Source organism: Aythya ferina (assembly GCF_964211825.1).
Source record: "Aythya ferina genome assembly, chromosome: 4".
NCBI lineage: Eukaryota > Metazoa > Chordata > Aves > Anseriformes > Anatidae > Aythya > Aythya ferina.
In genome coordinates this window covers 2,098,557-2,119,364 of record NC_140300.1, presented here as the reverse complement: position 1 = coordinate 2,119,364, position 20,808 = coordinate 2,098,557, and the positions used below count along the sequence as shown (strand labels likewise).

Here is a 20,808-nt window from a genome sequence, read left to right as displayed (position 1 = left end):
CCGTTGTGCCTCACCCTCTGCAGGAATTTATTGTTCCAGTTGTTCCTCGAATGAAATTGCTGTAAAGATTTTAAGTACAGAACGCTTAAAAGTGTATGAAAAAGAAAGGTGTATGAAAAAGAAAGCCACCGTTTGCACACTTAGGTTTCCTCAGGCTACTTTTCCTGTGTACACACCAGATCTACTCTGCGGTGAGCCAATGAAACAGACTTCAGGCACCTATCACCAAGAACCACAATCTTTATTTTTCATCTTTTGCCACTGTGTTGCTCATTAAGTGCATAACCAAGCATCCTGTGAATATAAAAGCATCTAATGAAGTGAAGGGGACTCTCCCTGACAAACATTAAAAAATCTCAAAATAGTAAAAAAATAAAATAATAATAATAATAAAAATTCTTTGATTAGATTCTCCTATTAACACAGGAAGACAGCAAACCAATCAAAAAGTAAATGTAGTCATGACACCTTCAGTTTCAGGTACTAATGATATCCAGCTTAAACAGCTGTCACAGTTGCACTAAGTTCTTAACTGAGTCCTTGTCCTGGTGGATAGTCAGTGGTGATGACAGCACGGTTTCTTTCCATTTTGTCCATAAGGACAATGAAAATACATTTCATGATTGCTGCAATAGCTGCTACAAGTTCACCTGATGTTATTTAATATTTTTTTTCCAGTACAAAACAATTACAAACAGGTTTTCTACAATGAAATAGGAAACTAAAAAAATAATAAAAATCTCAGTTAAAAAGTATTTAATTTATATAAAACTCCTATTTCAATCAAGTAGTTATAAATATATCGTGGACCAAGTACTGCCAAAAAAGTATTTTGGAAGTCCATAACAGCACTACAAGCAACAGCCACTTATTTAAAAATCTGTCATTCACTTCGCACCACTGATCCTTTAATATCTTAAAAAATATGGCAAGACTCTATTAGCACAAAAAGACATCACCGAATGCCACAAAACATACATTGCATGATATTTACTGCGTTATCTATTTCACTTCACAATCTCCTTTACAGAGGAAGACGCTGCAGAGTTTACTAGGCACAACGCGCTTTCATTTGAAGAGAAGATCCTTATCAGTTCCAAGGCACCTTCCTCCCTAAGACACGGTTGGTGATTTTCTGAAAGATAAAAACAAAGGGGTAGAGACCAGTATTATCCCTCTAAAAATTAAAAACACCAAGCATGAGCACAGCTTATATACGCGACTCTAAGAAATGACTGTTCACAGGTTTTAGGACAGCTACAGCAGCCTCGCTGCTTCACACTCATCAATACAAAAACCAGCAGGACATCCCTGTGCTGACTGCTGTGGAAATTGTTGGAAACAAGTATGAAGAGTCAGAGCACATCTTGACATTAGCTGATAGAGTTTCCGCAGTCTCTTTTCAGGTTTTGAAGGCAAAGCTCTGGGCTTCACACGAGCCTCTCGTTCCCTGAGCTCACTGAAAGGACACAGAAGGAAGAAGAAGTAGGAGAATTACAGGGAAGGGTGACAAGGATAGTGGAAGACACAGAAATTGCATTTTCTACAAGAAACCACTGAAGAAATTAAGACTTTTCACCATGGTGGGAGGGATGAGCCGTATCTGAAGAGGAAGCGATGAGCAAGTGAACGTCTACGTGATTCTGAGAAAGCCTGAAGTAGGTAGAAAGGTGGTGTCAGTGACAGACCCAAGAAAAACCACAAGTAGGCAAGTTCACGAAGGAAAAAGCCTTCACTAAGTATATCAAAGATGCCTCAAAGCCCCTTGGACATCACACAAGATGGTTAAAGCACCTCAGAGGAGCACTATGGGTGCTGGCTCCCTTACACTGCTCTTCTCCAAGCACCTGCTAGCATGACCCGCTCTTACAAGGGGCAATTCAGGTACTGAAACGTCGCTCTGCTAGCTCAGCCAGCACGCTGCTGGTGTTCTGAAGCATGGCAAATATTTGTGAGGCTTTACAGCAGTGTGAGATGAAGAGCTTGAGGTGTCTTACAAATAGGGAATGATAAGGGCATCCCCTAATGTGACCTTTTACGTTACATAGAGGTGTATTTATACGTACAAAATGCAAAGCTGCTGGCACAAATCTGAGTGTTGGAATGGCCCCAGGAACTTCATGAAGCCTCAGGACTTGAAAGCCATCCTCACACAGCCTCTGAGCACACCTTTCAGCGCACAGACCAGCTTGCAATTTAATAAGCAACCCCAGCGAGCGATGAGATGCTATCTCCCCTCTTTGCTCTACTTCCTGGAAGTGGCTATGAAACAGACTAAGAAGAAAACCATGAGGCTGTCAAGAGAAAACGTAGCCAAGGGGACGAAAAACAAACAGTAGAGAATCTTGTAAAGCAGCAGCAAAGTGCAATTCATTTTTACACCTCTAGAAATGAGCGCTGTTTCCTTTGAGGTAGCGACACCTTGTGGTCCCTGTCCTGCATAGGCTCTAAAAAAATGTCATAAACACACAAAAAACTTCAGTACTCCTAAATACTAATACTTTATAAAAAATAAAAAAGCTAGAGGGAAGTATGTAGCTTGATAACTTTGCTATTTCCTTTATGAAGGTTTCTCTCCTGCTTCGTATTTACAAAAATAACACTAATTGCATCTAACAGAAGAGCATCAGTAACAGAATAAATTCATATCTGCTAAATTCAAAAATAAATAAATTCAATTTGACGTGACTAGGGTTGGAAAAGTTCCTTATGATTTATGCTGCCATCAGATCAGAAGTCTGTCTCAACTGTAGTTTTAAGTATTAAAGGGCTTGCACCATTCCCTTATCTAACTAGTGTAATTTTATGCTCTATTTGAAAGTAAAAATAGAGAAGGGACAGAACATCAGCCCAGACCCATGCATATGCTGTGATAAAAATAACTTTTCAGATAGCAAAGTTAAGAATTTAACAATTCCAAAAGTTCAGGCAGACTGCACAGCCCTCTCAGCTGCCTTCTAGCACATGAATGTTGATGTTTGCAGTTATACCAGGATCCCCTTCTAATTTAGTAATAACAAAACTTAGTTTGTTCTCTTTCCTTCTCACCACACCGCTACAGCAGCATAGGAACAACTCAGAACAAGCACTGCCAGCCCTTGCTTCTCAGCTGTCCTGTATGAATATTTGTACTTTACAAAAGTGGATTTTGGTCAGATATATTTGTTAATTTTGGACCCTGTTTTGAGCCCCATAAACTCCGTTTCACCCCCACCCTGTAACCTGTGCACTAATTTAAGTTCATCATCATCTGCTCCCTACAGATGAGAAGAGAGATGCTGCCTCCAGGGAGCAGTGTGCTCCGCACAATTGTTCACACTGCAAACACACAGCTGTGTTTTCTCCTTGGGATGCATTCTGAAGAAGCTGGGGTGCATTTTTCCTTCTGAAGCGCTGACACAAATTATATCAACATGCACTTATACCCAACATACCTCTAAATGCTGCTTTGAGGGTTTCATTCGCAAATGATACTGGCAAACACTTGTCCATGGTCATGTACATAAGGATGAGCGTGTGTGCACACATTTAATTCACTGCTTCCCTTCCCAGACATTAAACATCCTTGACCTGTGAGCCCTCAATGCATGGCAGAAACAGCCTGCACGTGGGTACTGGCAGCTAACCACATCCTCAGAGCCACCTGCACTGCAATCAGTGAGGTGCACACTTAAATTTTGCTTCTTACATGTCCAGGAAGAGTCCCAGAGCCATATTACATCGTGGCTGATATGTAATAAACTTAGGGTGTAAGTACTCTTTGTTCTGATAATAATGAGTAATAAATCCACAGGTGGTTGGAGAATGCTCAAATTCTCATTTACTGAGTAAAAACTAGAGAAGAAGGTAAGACATCCCCTTCCTTCCCAGCTGTTTCATTAGTGCTCCTCTGCCAGCTATTAATGTTTGGTGGTAACCTACTGAGCTGCACCCTGAACTGTGGCACGAGTACATCCTTCCCCACCAAGACGTCCAGTGCTAGCCTGTCAAAATCCAAAGAGAGAAGGACAGTGAAGATTCATTAGGGACAAGTCATGCCATAAACACTGACCTGGAGTCAGAGAATACAGGCATCATGCCCGGCTTTGCCACTGACCCAAACACAGCCTTGAGTAGGGCACTTGACTATCTAGCCCCTCTCCCTTCCCAAACTTTGTCTCTAGATGCATGCCAATTGATTTTGGATAGAACAAGGCCTTATACAAACCTAGCAGGGGGCAACAGATATCCTCCAGAAAACTGCAATTAACTTAAAGCCAGGTTTATTCTAGAGCACTGATCTGCATCATCAGCAGTTCACAAACTTGTCACTGTAAGAGATGCTCAGGCTAGTTTGGATACTGTGACAGATCATTTAAATGATAAAACCCTAGATTACGTGATTACGTATGTTTTATAGTCTAGCTTTTGTACCAGCATAACAAAACAGTTTTCTCCTCCTAATATTCTGTGTCATCTTTGGAGCCATTCCACAAAATCTGTAGTTCTTTTTTTTCCCCGACACACAATCGGATCTGCTTTAGAAACTGATGCTCTCAGCAGCACATTACCAAAATTCTAAACAAACTTATTCACTGTATTTACAGCTACTCACTACAGCTATTCTGCATCATCAAGGAAGACAAAAGATTACAGTATTTACTGCAATGAATCACCATCCTCTTGCAATCAAAACAACACTTGTACACAAAACTTTCAATATGATTCCCTCTTCTTCCAGCTGATTACACTGCTTCAAGTGAGTTACTGCCAACAATCATCAACTCTGAGACCTTACTGTACTGGCATCCGAGGTTCTCAGACTAGTGCAAAAATATGTTGTGAATATACAGTGTAAAAGCATAACAGCAAATTGAAGTAATTCTAGGCATAAGCACCCAAAACCAGATTAGGAAGGTATTCTGGGTAATACGCCACGTTACACGCCCTCGCTTTTAAAATCCAACCACTGCTGTTCCTGACAAATAACTATTATTCCAGCTCTGGGAAAACAACTCAGCCAGAAAAGAGTTGCAATGCTAAGAACTGAAGTGTAAGCATAAGATCCAGAAAAAATAAATCAGTTTTCATTTTAAATGCATGGCCTTAAACCAGTGAGGCCTCTACATTTCATTGCCTGCTTCCTGAGTTCTGCAGAAGGCTGCATTTATTGGTACATGGGTTAGGAAGCAAGAAGGTGAGTCAGGTTAAAACCTCACTGTTTGTAGTAGACTGTTGTTTCCCATCTTTTAGCTTTTATTGTCTTAACAAAAAAACGTTTGGGTGGCTGAAACAGCTCAAAAAGGAATATACTGGTCAGCCTGAGAGATGTGCTTCACAGAAGGGACTGATTAGCCTCCTCTGTTTTATCACATCACTCGCTGTATATAAATTGATAAGCTTTGCTACACAGAAATACAAGATAAGATGTGTGCATACAGGAGGAGAGAGGGACAGAAAACTTCTCCTTGTTACTCATTGTGATTAACCTAGGAGTCTCTAGCACACTCTTCAGTCTTTCGTTAATAAAACCTGAGCTTAACACATAAAACACTTGTTAAAAAACTTGGACAGCCAGGGAGGAAGAGTTCTAGCAGCAATTGCTGGCTAGGACAGAAGCAGCTCCCTGCAGGGATCTCTCCACTTCATGGCAGAACAAAGCAGGATTCAGCAGAGCCCTAGAGTAACCCAGCCAAACCGTCCCCACAGATTCCTTCTCCTCCTTCTCACCAAAATCCTGGAGTCCTCACCTGTGACCTGCTGCTGGTTGTATGGTGTGACCACAGCACAGGAACTGTTCATAAACTGCTGGTCAGTGTTTGAGGTTCAAAGCTAGTCACACCCACACTTGGGGATACCAGTTTATTCCACAGCTTGCCAGACAGAGCAGAGATCCTAGGCTGATCAGTGCCAGAGCACTAAGACCATACTATCAGCTGAACAGACATTTAATTGTGAAATCCACTGCCTTCAAATTTAATCACCAGCAGGACTGCCAATTCTCCACTGGAGAAAAGTTAGGAACAACAGCTCCAGGCTTTTTTAAACACGGCTACAAAGCTATCTGTGAATATTGTATGCTAAAGTCATCTACAGCAAGGATGCACAAGAGCTACAACAGCAGCCTTCAATTCCAGGAGCTTATTTATGGAGTATCTCGTTTGGATATGTTCCACAGCCCACCTTGGTCTGCCCTCAAGACTCTGCACATGGCCTTTTTTGTGTGCTGCTTACATGGGACTATGCTTCCTTGTGTTTTTTTTTCCCTCCCCTACACAGCATGTAGGTACTGGAAGATTTCCAGGTTAGATGTTTGGTGGGTTTTTTTGTTTGTTTGTGTTTTGTTTGTTTTGTTTTTTGTTGGTTTTTTTTTTTTGTTTGGTTGTTTTTTTTGTGTGTGTTTTTTTTTTGTTTTTTTTTTTGTTTTGTTTTTTTTTTTTGTTCCATGTTTTTATAAGCTTGACTTCTCTGACCCTGATTATCCTAATCACCTAGCATCTGCAAAATAATACCACAGAATTAGCACTCAGTATTACTATAAAGCTTGTGACGTCAAGGGAAAAAAAAAATCTAACAGGTTCCAATGTAAAACACTTGACCAGAACACCTACCATCTTGTAAAGCTGTGCTTTCAGGCGGTACGAGTTGTATTCCAATTTTCGCTTCTCTTCCTCTCGCTTCTTCTGCACCTCTGGCAGCTGCTCATAGATCCTTAGTGTAAATACAAAAAGTCAAAAATAGTGACTTGGCAGGAAGGAATTTATCGAAATAAAAACCATTCTCATTTTTATCTTCACATTCTGTTAAAGGCTACTGGCCTGTCAGAATTGTATTTGGGGGTTTACTAGTGTCACACGTGGAAAATAAGCTCTGAAATAAAAAAAAAATGAAGGTGCCTGATGCTCACCCCAGAGTCAGTGCGCTGTTCTAGGCTGGTTTATATGGTGCCATCTAAAGAAGGGACCTAATTGCTAAGGTGGCAGAGCACTGCTGACACTGCCTCCCCCATATCTTCCTTTAAGATCATAGGGCTTTACTCATTCCATGACAGTGGTTGCCAGGAACCATGCAGCTTCAAAAAGATTACAGTCTATGGGACGTGAAAATGAACCGTGTTCAAAATTCCAGTCCCATTATATTTAAGGCAAGACAGATACTATAACTCCTTCCTTAACATACTGACTTGATAATCAGCAATAGGAGGAGGAAAGGAAGAAAAAAAGAGTTACAATACTGCAAGGGTACACTTTTTAAGAGACTGCTTCATTCTTACGTCAATATGATAACAACTTTCCATAATTACTGTTCCCTTTGAATATTTTAAACGCATCTATGCCTTCAACTCCTATTATCTGCAAGTGCTTCAACCCATTCCATTCTGAACACTGCAAATCAATACAGCCCACCAGCAGGCAGGGAGGAGGGGCATCTTTCACAGTTGTCTTGGTCCTAACTCCAGCAGGAAAATAAGTAATTCTTCAAAACAGTGAAAGAAGTGATGGAGGCAAAGTCAACTTGCATTGACTTGCCATTTAGTCAGTAAGACTCAGGTGTTACTTCCATGTTTCAAAGGACAGAAGGATTACAAGTTGTCAGGAAAACAAACTAAAATGAAAGTGAAAGATAACCAAGTAGGCAGAATCAACAAAGCAAGGAATCATATGCAAAATTTTGATTGGAACTGACTTCTATGTCTTAATTCCCCAGTATCAGCTAGGGAGAGGCACACTCGTTTGTACAAGTGTTACACCAGTGTGTGTGTACCAATCCATCACAGTTGAACTGCTGAGCTTGTGTTCTCTGAAGGCACGGAAATACAAATCCAACACCAGGAAATTCCTAAACAGGCCACTTAATATTGCATCTATAAAGACAACTGCTATTAGATTCGAAAAATAATGAAGAAAATAAAGGAATTGTTTCCATGACCTACCTCTTTGCATGTATTTCTATTCTCCTATTCTGTCTGCAGCTGCTCTTAAGGCCATCTTTCTAAAAATGTCACTACCCACAATGCTGCTACAGAATAGAGGAAGTAAACCATATTTGGATGCTTATTTTCCATCTCTGATGCTTTGCTGATAGGCAGCAGAGGGTGCTAGGTCTATAGAAGTGCTACCGGAGCGGGGGGTTTGGGGTTTTGTTTTACTACCAACTCACCATTCGCTAATGGCTTCACCATTCTAGGGCTCCCCTCAATGGAAGATCAAGGTTTACCACACACTGATTCACCCCACCACAAAGATACTTAGAGCAGGAAACGGACAAATCAGAATTGTAGGTAAACTCCTTGAAAATGGTTTTCATTAGCTCTAGCTAATTTACCATGAGAAATTCCATTTATACCCTTGCAGAGAGAAAGCAAGAGCTTCTGTACTCATTATAGGTGTGGATTTCAGAAGAATGGTACAGAATAAATTACTTCTCAGATCCAACTGAGAGCTGGAGTATGACAGCAGTAAGAACAAAAAAATGTCACCGAGTGCGACTGCCTGAATCAGTCTCCATAGAAATCCTGCTGACTTCGGTATTATGAAATCAGAGTTTCTGAAAAATACGTGAGTTCAGATATGCTGATTACACAGTCCAAGTGACCTGAATCCAAATCCGTTTCCACTAAAACATGGAGGCACATTCCTGGGGGAGCTGGCATATTTACCACTTCTGTCACCTTTTAACTAATGCCCTAAAAATACTGTTAAATGCCAAAGGCTATTTAAATAACACACCTTTTTTTTTTTTTTTTTTTTTTTTTTGTCTCCTAACATATATATCACAGGGTTTATTATATATATTATGCATTCCAGTGGATAGCTTGCAGATTCACTATGTGATTTAGGCTGGAAAGGATCTCTGGAGGTCACCTAGTCCACCTTTTCCTCAAGGCAGGACTAACTTCAAGGCTAGATCAAGTTGCTCCGGCCTCATCCTGCCAACTTCTGACTGCTTCCAGTGATGGAGACTGTACCATCTCTGTGGGTCCCTGGTCCAGCATTTCATAACCATCTATCTTTGTGAGAAACTCATTTTCTTGTCTCTCTTCTTACATGTAACACATCACCACTGCCACTTGTCCCATCATCATACACCTTCAAGAGGAGCCTTTCTTCTGCCTTCTCTCAACTCCCCTTTTCTGGCAGGGGAACACCACTGCCACATCCCCACCTCCAGCCTTCCCCTCCCCAGTTTCTCTTCGCACACGTTCCAGCCCCATCTGTCTTGCTGGCCTCCAGCAGGCTCAGGCCACTTGGTTAATAATGCCCAGAACAGGTCACAGGATCCAGTTGTGGTCCCATGAGTACGAACCAAAGGAAATATTTGCTTCTCCTCACCTGTACGAAACCCACAGTGTGGCTACCCTTCATCACTGCAGGAGCACAACTGCATTCAGTTTGCCATCCACCAGGCCACAAAGCCCTTTTCTGAGGGGCCACTGCACGAGCAGCCAGTCCTCAGGGGCTGCCGATACCCTGATGGGGTTGCTGTGTCCCCAGGAGACATTTGATGCTTCTTGCTGTTGATCTTGGCCCTTTCCAGCCTGCAGAGGTCTCCAGATGCTCCAGAGCTACTCTCAGGCATACTGGCTGGTCCTCCCAAAAAACTGCTGAGGTGTGTTCCTCCCCATTGCTACTGATAAAAAGGATCCCAAATAGACAGTTCTGACCCCAAATACTGTCCATAGCACAAACCTTTCCCTTCATGTAGCACTTGCATTTGGTGCAACAAAGCACTTACACCATCAGAGACAGCTTCATGAGTTACTGATTTATGTTTAAGTATTTCTGCTGTTTCTCAGGTGGTACTTTTCCACCACCTCCTCCTGTATCTCTATCATTTCAGAATCCAGATGGAATAAAACACCATTTTTTAGTTAAATCCTTGCATATTCTCTCTATGGCAACAAGTATTACAAATGTTTAATACACCATTAGTGTGTTGTGCATTTAGCTATGAAGTACTTGAATCAAACATAAGACAAAATCTATCACAAGGTGGTTTTTTTTGTTTTTTTTTGTTTTTTTTTTTTTTTTTACAAGGGTAAAATCCTCATTATTCCTTTGTGGATAATTATTTCTTCCACAAAGCTACCTCCATTTGGTGAAATGGTACCTCACTTCCTGCCCCAATTACCTAGTTTGCTAATGTTTAAAACTATACGGACACTCCATTAGCCTGCACCCTACATTTCATCTCTTTGGGAATCCAATACTTGGACAGTTTGCTGTGGTGTTTGGACCGCAGATACTGCAGCAGAATACTCAATTTACAAGAAACATTTTTTCCAAAATGATGTCATTTGGAGGATTTTATGAATAGGTGCTTTCTCACTCTCATAAAGTCCCTACATCTTGCACAGGAAGAGATGAGTTATCACCAAATCCCTTTTTTTTTTCTTGCAGATACAATTCATCCATCTTTCCTACTCATTTATTCAGGGCACTTATCTATCTGAAACAAAAGTTTCTTCACCTTACCGTTTAGATCTTTGAACCATTTCACTCTTCGGAATTGTTTTTCTCTTTTCTTTAACCAGGTAGCCTAAATAGAAAGTTTTAGGATAAGAGCACAGTGAACAAGTCTGCTTATCACAAAGCATTCTGTTACATCCTTCTTACTCCTTTTTGGATTTTTTACAGATAACATAAAAAATTGTAATACTTTTATTAAAAATACACACATCCTTAAGAACAATGGGTAAATTAATTCATTCCTATAGAATACCAGGAGCAGAACCACAAAGGTACCTCTGTCAGACAGCATGTGACTTGCATTCCTGTAGCCCTTCCTTTTCTCTGGAGGATTAAATAGCTCTTCACGTTCAGACTGCAGCACGCTCTGTATCCTCCTTTCCTCCATTACAAGTTTCAGGTGCTTCACACGCTCGCCAGAGCGAGAGATGAAATCAGGGCGATGCACTGCAAGAGCCTCCTATGATGGGATGACAAAATAAAATCTAAAGTGGTCAGACAGACTCCCCACAGCTGGAAGAGAATAACAAAATATCTAATTCATTACCAAAACATGGGGAAAAGTAATCCCAAAGCAATATTTGGTATAACGTACAAAATCACGCATCCCTAGTGCTTGGTAGATCCTCAGAGACCTTGTTTAACACACAATTTGTCAACAATAAGGAAACTAACAAGCTGGAAGGAAAAAATAATGCCTAAAAAATTAGCAAAAAGGACACAAACCTCTTCTGAAAAAAGCATAGCAAGGTTCATACAAAGTTTAGCCTGTAGAAGATGACATAACTTATTATAGTCTCCCTTGCTAGAAATTAATGGGCACATCAACATTAGAACTTCATTTTTGATCAAAAATGGAATTTTCTTTTTTGTTGTTGTATTTTTGTTTAGTATCTCCTGATAGCCCTATTTGCCACGCTTCAGTTTCCATCACAGGGAAGTCCCTGAACACAGGAATAGATGCAATCGAACTTAAATAAACTTCGGAAGTGCACCTGCATTAGCATTTGCCAATTTAGTTTTCACTTTTTATGGATGATCTTCTTCAAAAGTATATCTGTATGCTATTACCTGTGTTTTCCCAGATATTTAGAGTGATCACACTCAATTTGATCTTGAGTGGACATCATATATGCATGTGCATGAATATCAGTATTTTGAGTGTTTGCACTGTATGAATCAAAGCCCACTTTAATCACACACTATGCACATCACACTATTACTTCTGCATGGAAGCAGGTATGACTTGGCATTACTTCAGCTACATTCCCTCTAGTTCCTGAAGCCAAATGATTTAAGCCCTAAAATATGAGCTCAATTCAAATAGATTATCATATTGGGCAACGCCAGACTACAATAATAAACAAACACGCCTGGTGACTTCATTGTGTTTTGGTTAGTTTTTTGTTTTGCCTTTTTAAGGAAGAACAGTCTAACTTGTTGATTTGCAGCAATCATAAAGATGAGTTAACAAAACAAAACAAAAAAAGAACAAAGTGTTTCCACAAGATTCAGCATTACTCCCAACAAAATCCTACAGAGATCCCAGCGTGCCTTTACCTGTAGCGTAAGCTTCACAAGTGGCCGAAAGGCCCTGGTCTCAGCATCTCTTTCTGGAATTGCTGGCTGAGTCATGGTGCTGTGCTGCTGCTCTTGCCAGTTCTTCTCTCGGAGAGGCTCCCTCCAGGGCTTCGTGTTGGTCAGTGGTTCAAACCAAGACGGACCAGGACAAGAATTGGAAAAGTTTTCTTTCCTCGATTCAGATTTCAAATCCTCTGCTTGGACAAACCATGAAATTCCTGTGGAGGAGACCACAGAAGACAGTAAAGATAAAGATACACGATGCCCTTTTTCCATCCCCATCTATGGCCCTTCATGCCCAAGACCTTACTAGCTAAATACAATCTGGGGCCTAACACTGAAATAAATACTCACTTCAGCTACTACACCAATTTCAGTGGGACTCTGTACCAGCTACCTGTGGTTGTTTCTGAAGAAATTTTTTTGCTAAGTGTCAGTAAACCTCTATCAAACAGCACCTTTGGAAAGGCACAAAATGGCTTCACTTGGAAGTTTCTCCCTTTATAGAAAGAATAAGGCCATGGCAGGGGGTTGGCATTAAATGATCTTTAAGGCCCCTTCCTACCCAAACCATCCTATGAATAGTTACTTATCAGCAATTACACATTTTAAGGAGCCTCTGTATGTTCTAAACCTGATGGCTTTTTATAGACTTTTTTGAAGAACAAATGTTTTACATCTTCCAAGCGTTAAATATGTATACAAGAATTAGATTACTCACAGTTTACATACATAATGGGGTTTGAATACATCAGCTAGTATTCTGAGCCGATATTCTAAATTTTCTAAATAAAAACGGTATGAGAGAGAGTGATTTGTCCCTACAACAACAATGATGACTAAGGAAAATATTTTTAAACATTTAATCGTGACACTGTGAAGACTGTCAGTAAATTTCAAAAAAAAATAATCAAGAAACTACTCCATCAGCCCAAAAATGCAACTCTAGCTGAAAGAGGGAAACAAGTCTAGCTCTTCTGGTACCAAATTCTTCTCCTAAGTACTCTGGGGAAAGAAAAGAAAAAAAAAAAAAAAAAAAACTTGTTTTTTGAAGCCTTAGTATATGAAGCAGTAAGTACAACTTAATAGGGTCAAGTTACTCAGAACTTAGCAGAATCTTTTATACCTTGAAAATGAAACCACATACCTACAAGATTCCTACCTAATCCCCTGCCTTATTCATAGCCTCCCATTTCCTACCTTTATTGGAAAGGCTGCATCTAATGGCTTGATTGAAAATGCATCACAGAGCAGTACAAAGCTCATTTGCCATAGTGAGTACTTTTGTTTAAAGTTTACTGATTAAAAACAATGTAAGAACTGACAAGACTAGAGTCAGAGACTGTGTTCCAGTTAATCCTCCTCATACATTTTGGTGGTTGCTGTTGAGTCGCAGAGCTTTTCTGCTCTGCAGAAAGTGTATTTTGGACTGACCTTGTGGTAAATGCAGTCTGCTCCTTTTTGTCCTTTTCTCCATGAAAAAATTGCCTGGCTGTCCCTTCTGCTTACCCTTGCTTCCTGCTGCCTGATGATCTGTGACCATACCAGCTGACTCTCCAAAAATACCATCGACACAATGCCAGGGTTTCCGTGTCCGTTGAGTTGGCTGGCTGGGCCTTGGTGTAGGAAAAGTCACACCAACATCCCGGGTGTTTTTCTTAGTTGCACTGTTCACAATCTCCAAGTCTCCTGTAGATCAAAACAATGCAGTAACACCTTATTCTAGAGCATCTGGAAGTACTTCAACATCAGCACCTGTAACATGCGTAGTTCAGGGGGTGACCCTCAATTTTTACTTTGGAGTTGAAGGGTCACTTTTACCCCATCTTCAAAAGGCAAAATCATTTATATTCCCACTTCAAATTCAAAGCAAATCCAGTTACTTGGGATTGTTACTATATGATAAGTAAATAAGATTAAAGATGTGTAAATCCAGCTCCCCAGTCAAAGCATGGATATTTTTATTTATATGTTATTTATACAAATGTATAAATACATAAAAATGTATATTACGTGTGTATGTTATATATATATATCACAGAATCACAGAATCACAGAATTTTCTAGGTTGGAAGAGACCTCAAGGTCATCGAGTCCAACCTCCAACCTAACGCTAACAGCCCTCCACTAAACCATATCCCTAAGCTGTACATCTAAGCGTCTTTTGAAGACTTCCAGGGATGGTGACTCCACCACTTCCCTGGGCAGCCTGTTCCAATGCCTCACAACCCTTTCTGTAAAGAAGTTCTTTCTAACATCTAACCTAAAACTCCCCTGGAGCAACTTAAGCCCATTCCCCCTCGTCCTGTCACCACGCACGTGGGAGAACAGGCCAACCCCCACCTCTCTACAGCCTCCTTTAAGGTATCTGTAAAGAGCAATAAGGTCACCCCTGAGCCTCCTCTTCTCCAGGCTGAACAAGCCCAGCTCCCTCAGCCGCTCCTCGTAGGACTTGTTCTCCAGGCCCCTCACCAGCTTCGTCGCCCTTCTCTGCACCCGCTCAAGCACCTCGATGTCCTTCTTGTAGCGAGGGGCCCAAAACTGAACACAGTACTCGAGGTGCGGCCTCACCAGAGCTGAGTACAGGGGGACGATCACCTCCCTAGCCCTGCTGGTCACGCTGTTCCTAATACAAGCCAGGATGCCGTTGGCCTTCTTGGCCACCTGAGCACACTGCTGGCTCATATTCAGCCGACTGTCCACCATCACTCCCAGGTCCTTCTCTGCCTGGCAGCTTTCCAACCATTCCTCTCCCAGCCTGTAGCTCTGCTTGGGGTTATTGCGCCCCAGGTGCAGGACCCGGCACTTGGCCTTGTTAAACTTCATGCAGTTGACCTCAGCCCATCGGTCCAGCCTATCCAGATCCTCCTGCAGAGCTTTCCTACCCTCAAGCAGATCGACACACGCACCTAACTTGGTGTCATCTGCGAACTTACTGAGGGTGCACTCGATGCCCTCGTCCAGATCATCGATGAAGATATGTAATATGTGAATATAAATAATATACAAATACGTATGTATATCGATTACATACTTGTATTAAAAGGGTGTGGGAGTAAAATTGAACCACTGCTGCACATGAAAAAAGCGGTAATAAATAAATTATGTGTCTGATGACTGAAACAAAAACCACTATTCAATCTTATGGTAGGAACTTGGCATTTAAATGAAAGTAATGTAGGAACTGGAAACTGCCACCGGAAAAAACTGAATGCAGAACTGCACCAGATCAGGATGAGCTTGTGTTTTAAATAGAACATAACATCCAAAATATTACCAAGAGGAATATGAAACGCTGCAGTCACAGGCCTTCTGAAATAGTACGTGCCCACAAAATACATTCTGTGAGTAACAGATGTCTTACAGAGAAAACAAGATATATATAAAAAAAAAAATCATCAGTCCACCTTTACGATTGAAATGAATCAGAAGTTTAGGTTAATAAGACTTACTAGCAAGTGAGAAATTTGGCTACTACTCAAGCAGGCCAAGAAAGGCAATGAAATAGGTCATTTTAATTAGACCAGAACATCTTTCTCTGAAAGCACTTGAAGTGAATTTGGAGAATGCTGCATATACATACCTGTAACCAGAAAGGTACAACAGACACTGGAAAATGGGATAAAAGATCAAAGAGATAAAAGGCAGAAGCAAAACATGAAAGACAAGCTTGGAAGCTGAGAGCTCACCTGCTTGGACACCTTTGTTTAACATCCGTGTTCGTCGCTTGTTACTGAGAGCTGAGCTTGGCCCCCAAGAACTGCTGCTCGAAGAAGTTGAATCCAATGAAACATGGATTGCCTTCTGGAGGGGGAGAAAAAACAACAGGAATTCCTAAAAACCTAACTGAAATGAAAAGGAAGAGGGATTTAAACAGCAAGAAAGTCAGCCCTATCTGCAGTACCTTGACTCTAATGTTATTTAGATGTTTAAGAGCCTGCTCAGTGTCACCTATTGCTGTGCCACACAACAGTCAGCCTTGGTTTTATAGCCTCATGCAGCAATGCACTCACTTTGAGCACCCTGTTCTAGTAAGAGTGCCTGGTTTCTGTAAGATCAGATTCTGCACAGTGTTGAGCATCCTCCTCTTCATCTGTCTGAAGCTCATGGGACAGCACAGCTTGTTGAGACTACACTTCCAAAACCCCTCTGCAGCACCAAGATCACTTGTTTCTGCTTTGGGAAGAGGGAGAAAATACATCTGGACCGAATCCTATGTTCCTACCCTCTCAAACCAAAAGCCTTCAGAGGTGGCTGGTGTTCTTTCAAGACAATTTGTCCCTCCAGCAACAACATCTTGCTCTTTCAAGTGAATTCACAGCAAACTCCAGATCTGCAACACTGGCACGAAAGAGCAAGATCTCCAAGTACACGAAGTTCTCTCACCCTTGGGATCCTCACTACAAGAAGTTCTCCAGGTGGAGAAAATTCAACTCAAAAGGAAGAGACAAGGTGGTAAGAGCACAGCTTAGGCAAAAGAATACTTTCACATCAACAGGCACACAAACAGAAAGAGCCACAAAGAGAACAAGCAGCACGACTGCCATAGAATTTAAATTATTTTAATACGTTATAACTTTACATATGGAATATATTTTAAGGGTAATGCATCTAGTCCATAAGCTTTTTGGTTATAGAAAGCACAGAGAATGGTAGTGCTTTATTAACAGCAGTGCAGTGGCACAGACCAGCCTCTGCAACTCTGCTCAATTTCATTTTTTAATTATGAAGCAGATTTTGTTTGGGTTTTTGCTTGATCATAGCAATTAGTATTCTATTAGCAACTCATAACGCTAGCCACAATGGAAATGAACAAAGGCTTTTTATTACCTTCTGATTGATCCTCTGCTACCACCACTTCAATGCAAAACAATTTCATTTCAACATTTATAGGAGGCAATTTTTTATTCTCGTGCACGCCGGGAAGAGCTGTTTTTTAGTTTCACAAAACCATTACAGCTCTGACACAGTGCACTAGGCAGCTGTAGTAGGTGTGTTATCTTCTTTCAGAGAACAGAAGCAAATGTAAATACGGGCTGCTCAGCAAAAGGAAAGACGGGATGAAGTAGGAAAAAAAAAAAAGATAACCCATTTGTATGCACGTGCAGAAATAAATACAGGCAGAGATTTGGTACTGAATATTGACATGCATATTCCTATTTGGACCAGAAAACTCAGCGCAGTGCCTTCAAAGCCCTTCAAGCAGTTAAATAGCACAACCTTTAGTTTTGTACCTGCTACCAGATGGCAGCTTTAAGAGTGCTTTAGAAATAACAAACTGGAATAGATGAAAACCTTCTGGGATGGGTTCAGCGTCTATAAATAAAATAGGCTGCAATCAAGTTTTCTGGAAGCAGAGCTGACAATAGGCTCTCAAAAAAAAAAAAAAACCTGAGCTACAAAGCGCAGCGCTTGTCTGCAAGATTTGTACAGTAGTCTCCTTAGGAGTAGAGCTCCTGCTATAAATAAACAGCAGTTTCTGAACCACAGAAATTTGCAACTAGAAAAAAAGATCCTGATTTCTGTTCTGCCAAGCATCATGGAAATCATCAACATTTGGATTTTACAGTGAAGTTAACGTTCTGCCATTAATTTTCTCTCATTCTTACTTGAGGCAGGTCAAGCACCTCTTTATGTGTTGGTTATACACACACACACACAGAGCACATCATCAGATAAAGGTTACCACTTTCTAAGAGCCATATGGGTTCAGTGCAACACCAAGCACTGAGAACACTAAGCCTTTATTCTCACCTAAGTATTACTGGAATCTGTTATCTCATAGGCGATTGTCAAAGTCAAGTAGACCAGAGGTTGTTTTTGAGGTCTAAATAGACATTGAAGGATCAGCCTTACAAAAGAATATGAAATAAAATCATCATGCCCCATCCCTGGCAGTGCCCAAGGCCAGGCTGGATGGGGTTTTGAGCAAACTGAGCTGGTGGAAGGGGTCCCTGCCCATGGCAGGGGGCTGGAATTAGATGATCCTTATGGTCCTTCCCAACCCAAACTCTTCTGTGATTCTATTTCTTCCAAACACTACAACCATGGCACAGCATATGTTGGATCCTAATTCCATATTTAGACAGTCAGTGTAGTGATTAATGGTCTTAACGCTGCAAAGTTTGACTGTTTTATTTCATAACATTAATAAATCTATTTTAAAACAATTCTTAACCTTGAAAGTCTTTCTTCCCAGACTTGCATTCAGTAACTTGACAGACAAATTTAGTTGATTGTATTAAGAAAAATTAACTTGTTTCTCTAAAATCCATTACTAACAATAGCAACATCACTTTCCTCCACTAAAAAGAAGAGAGAAATATTTCCTATTTGTTCCTGCACTTTTCAGCATTAGTGTATATGACAGAACCCCAGAGCTCTCATTTCTTTCTATAATCATCAAGCCCCTACCGTGGTCCCCTTTCAGGAAATTGATTTTCATTTCTCCTGCAGGAGGCCATTTACAAATTCAACTGAAGTCATCAGAACGATTCTCTCAGCTTCAAAACAGCTTTACTCCAGAGTTTTTGTCTAGAATTCTCAGGCCAAATGCTTTATTTTAATATGTCTAAACTGCCAAAGACAGAAACTTACAACCAGCCAGCACTCAGATGTTGATTAAATTCCAACATTTCAAGTAGACAATAATAAAATTCATATAAATCCTTTGATATTTTTTATTAAACAGTGTTTATTGTTGCCTAGATATATTTAGGTAGCAATGTGCAGTCAAAAGCTGCAACCTGAACTTTCTACCAGGACTGCAAAAAGCACAAAACCTGCAGGTAAGTAGAAATAAGATAGAGCAGCATCTTGTTTCCCAAGACTACCTCCAAGGCAAATAGAGAAAGAAGGGAAAAAAAATATAGGAACACGAAGAAAGGAAGCAGGATGGATGTTTTAAGGTATTCTGAGCTCCTCCTTACTGCTGAAGAGGCAAAAGAGAGTGTTTTGCTTTTGAGGTATCAAAGATAGAAACCTACCATTGTGTGTTTTAAGCGATTCTCCAAGTAACAACAGACTTTATTGCTATAGAGAAGTTTAAGAGTGCCTGTAAAAATTAGCTAAAATTACCTTTTGGTCTAATTGACCACGTACCTGGGTCTCTTTCCGTTTCCTGTGTTTCTCAGCAGTAACCTTGGGATATTCTACGCCCACCCCTCTGCTGCTTCCCTTGTCCCACTTCTCAGAGCGACTCTTCTGGTGGTTGATGGTGCAGTAAAGCTGGGAAAGTCTTGGTGACACCTGCACTCTTTCATGCCCAAAAGCCCTGATGAGCCTGGCGGTGTCTATGGTGGAAATGGAACTGCTCACCTCAGTCTGAGTAACAGTTTCCAGCTCTGTTTGGGTTACCCCATCTGATTCAGAGACGGTGGAACTGATTGTGGTGCAGTGATCTTTACTAAGCCTGCTCTCTGAGGAAGTGTCACTAGAAGTTTCCAAGTACTGCTGGTGCTCCAAAATTTTATGCATGTGGCAAATCGTTTTCTCTCCTGACCTACTTTTCCTAAGCTCAACAAAGCTGTTTTCATCGTGGTTGATAAATGGCCTTTCTTCAACACATGCTGCATGAGGCTCCGAGGTACTTTCAGACGTGCTCTTTTCTGGCAGCCTCACTTTCTTCTGCTCCCTTATCTTATATTTTCTTTCAAAAACATTCTTTCCTGATCTTGCTGGTATTAGTGTGTGCTTAATGGGATTCTGAAGGACCCTGGCCAATCGATCGAGGCGCTCAACGAGGGAGAGCTCACCATTACCCCTAAAATCATGGTGCTGGTATCTCTTCTGGCGCTCCAGAAACTTAACCCAGAGGTCATCCAAGCTACCAGTGGAGTGGGTTCTCTGCCTCAGTGGCAGCTCTTTCTCCACATTCTCATGAAGACAAGTTGTGTGGCTAAATGCTAAAGGATAACTTTTAGCTGCCTTTTGTTCTGAGTCTCTTCTGCCGTGTTGAGGCAGCTCCTTTCTAGAAATTTCACTCTCCGGAGATGTACCAACATTTAGATCCTCGTTCTTGCTGTAATCTGCTTCTGCAGCGAGCGGGAAGAACTCGTTTTCACCATCGTTCTTATGACGGGCAGAGAAAACACGTTTACGGCGATGTGCATTCTTCCAGTTCTGGAAGACAGCACTTGAGGCAGGTCTAGCACGTCCAACATCTGAACCTTCCTCTGAGGGCTCGCTGTTCGACTGGAAGGAGCTCTCACGCATGGACATGGGATGATGAAGGTAGAACTGGGCAGACTTGAAGACAGAGTGAGTGGTTTTCACAGACTTTAAATGATCCATGTGTTCTGAAACAGAATAAAAACTTGTATTATTTTTTTTTTGTTCATTGACATGGAAGCAAATAAAAACCAGCATATTTGAAACAGGGTGACTTTCATCTCACCTTTTCCATTCCCAAAACACAACTCACTTAGGAATGAAGTTTTAGCATTATTAAAAGTACATATATAGTATTTTCTATCATTTGCAACATGGAACCCAAGAGAATGCTGGATCCAGCTAAATCTGAAGGAGGAATCTAGATATGTCACATGTAATAGAGATCAAATTTTGGACAAATTTATGTTATTGGAAAACTTACGTTTATGGAAACTCACGACAAGAAGCCACAGCTCGTTTTGCCTTTCAGACAAATGCCCAGGGAATAGAAACATCCCCCTAGGGCTATGCCTGAATATTACCTCTTAACTCAGAGGAGCACTATATACAAGAAAACCAATACCACCTTCTGTACAGCTCCTGGAAACATTTCTGATAGCACACCAAG

General features: G+C 41.0%; 1 protein-coding gene across 1 annotated transcript in view; it reads right to left on the bottom strand.

The window, feature by feature from the left end:
- Positions 1-222: 222 nt before the first annotated feature.
- Positions 223-20,808, bottom strand: part of ALMS1 (ALMS1 centrosome and basal body associated protein) — a 70,156-nt gene continuing 49,570 nt past the window's right edge. Inside the window, exons 12-19 of the mRNA XM_084517731.1 lie at positions 19,131-20,326; positions 15,719-15,833; positions 13,464-13,718; positions 12,009-12,247; positions 10,725-10,908; positions 10,455-10,518; positions 6,591-6,690; positions 223-1,135 (exon numbers count right to left, since the gene is read on the bottom strand). Coding sequence (XP_084373857.1) covers positions 1,091-1,135; positions 6,591-6,690; positions 10,455-10,518; positions 10,725-10,908; positions 12,009-12,247; positions 13,464-13,718; positions 15,719-15,833; positions 19,131-20,326 — 2,198 coding nt within the window. The 3' untranslated portion in view covers positions 223-1,090. The remainder of the gene's footprint in view (positions 1,136-6,590; positions 6,691-10,454; positions 10,519-10,724; positions 10,909-12,008; positions 12,248-13,463; positions 13,719-15,718; positions 15,834-19,130; positions 20,327-20,808) is intronic.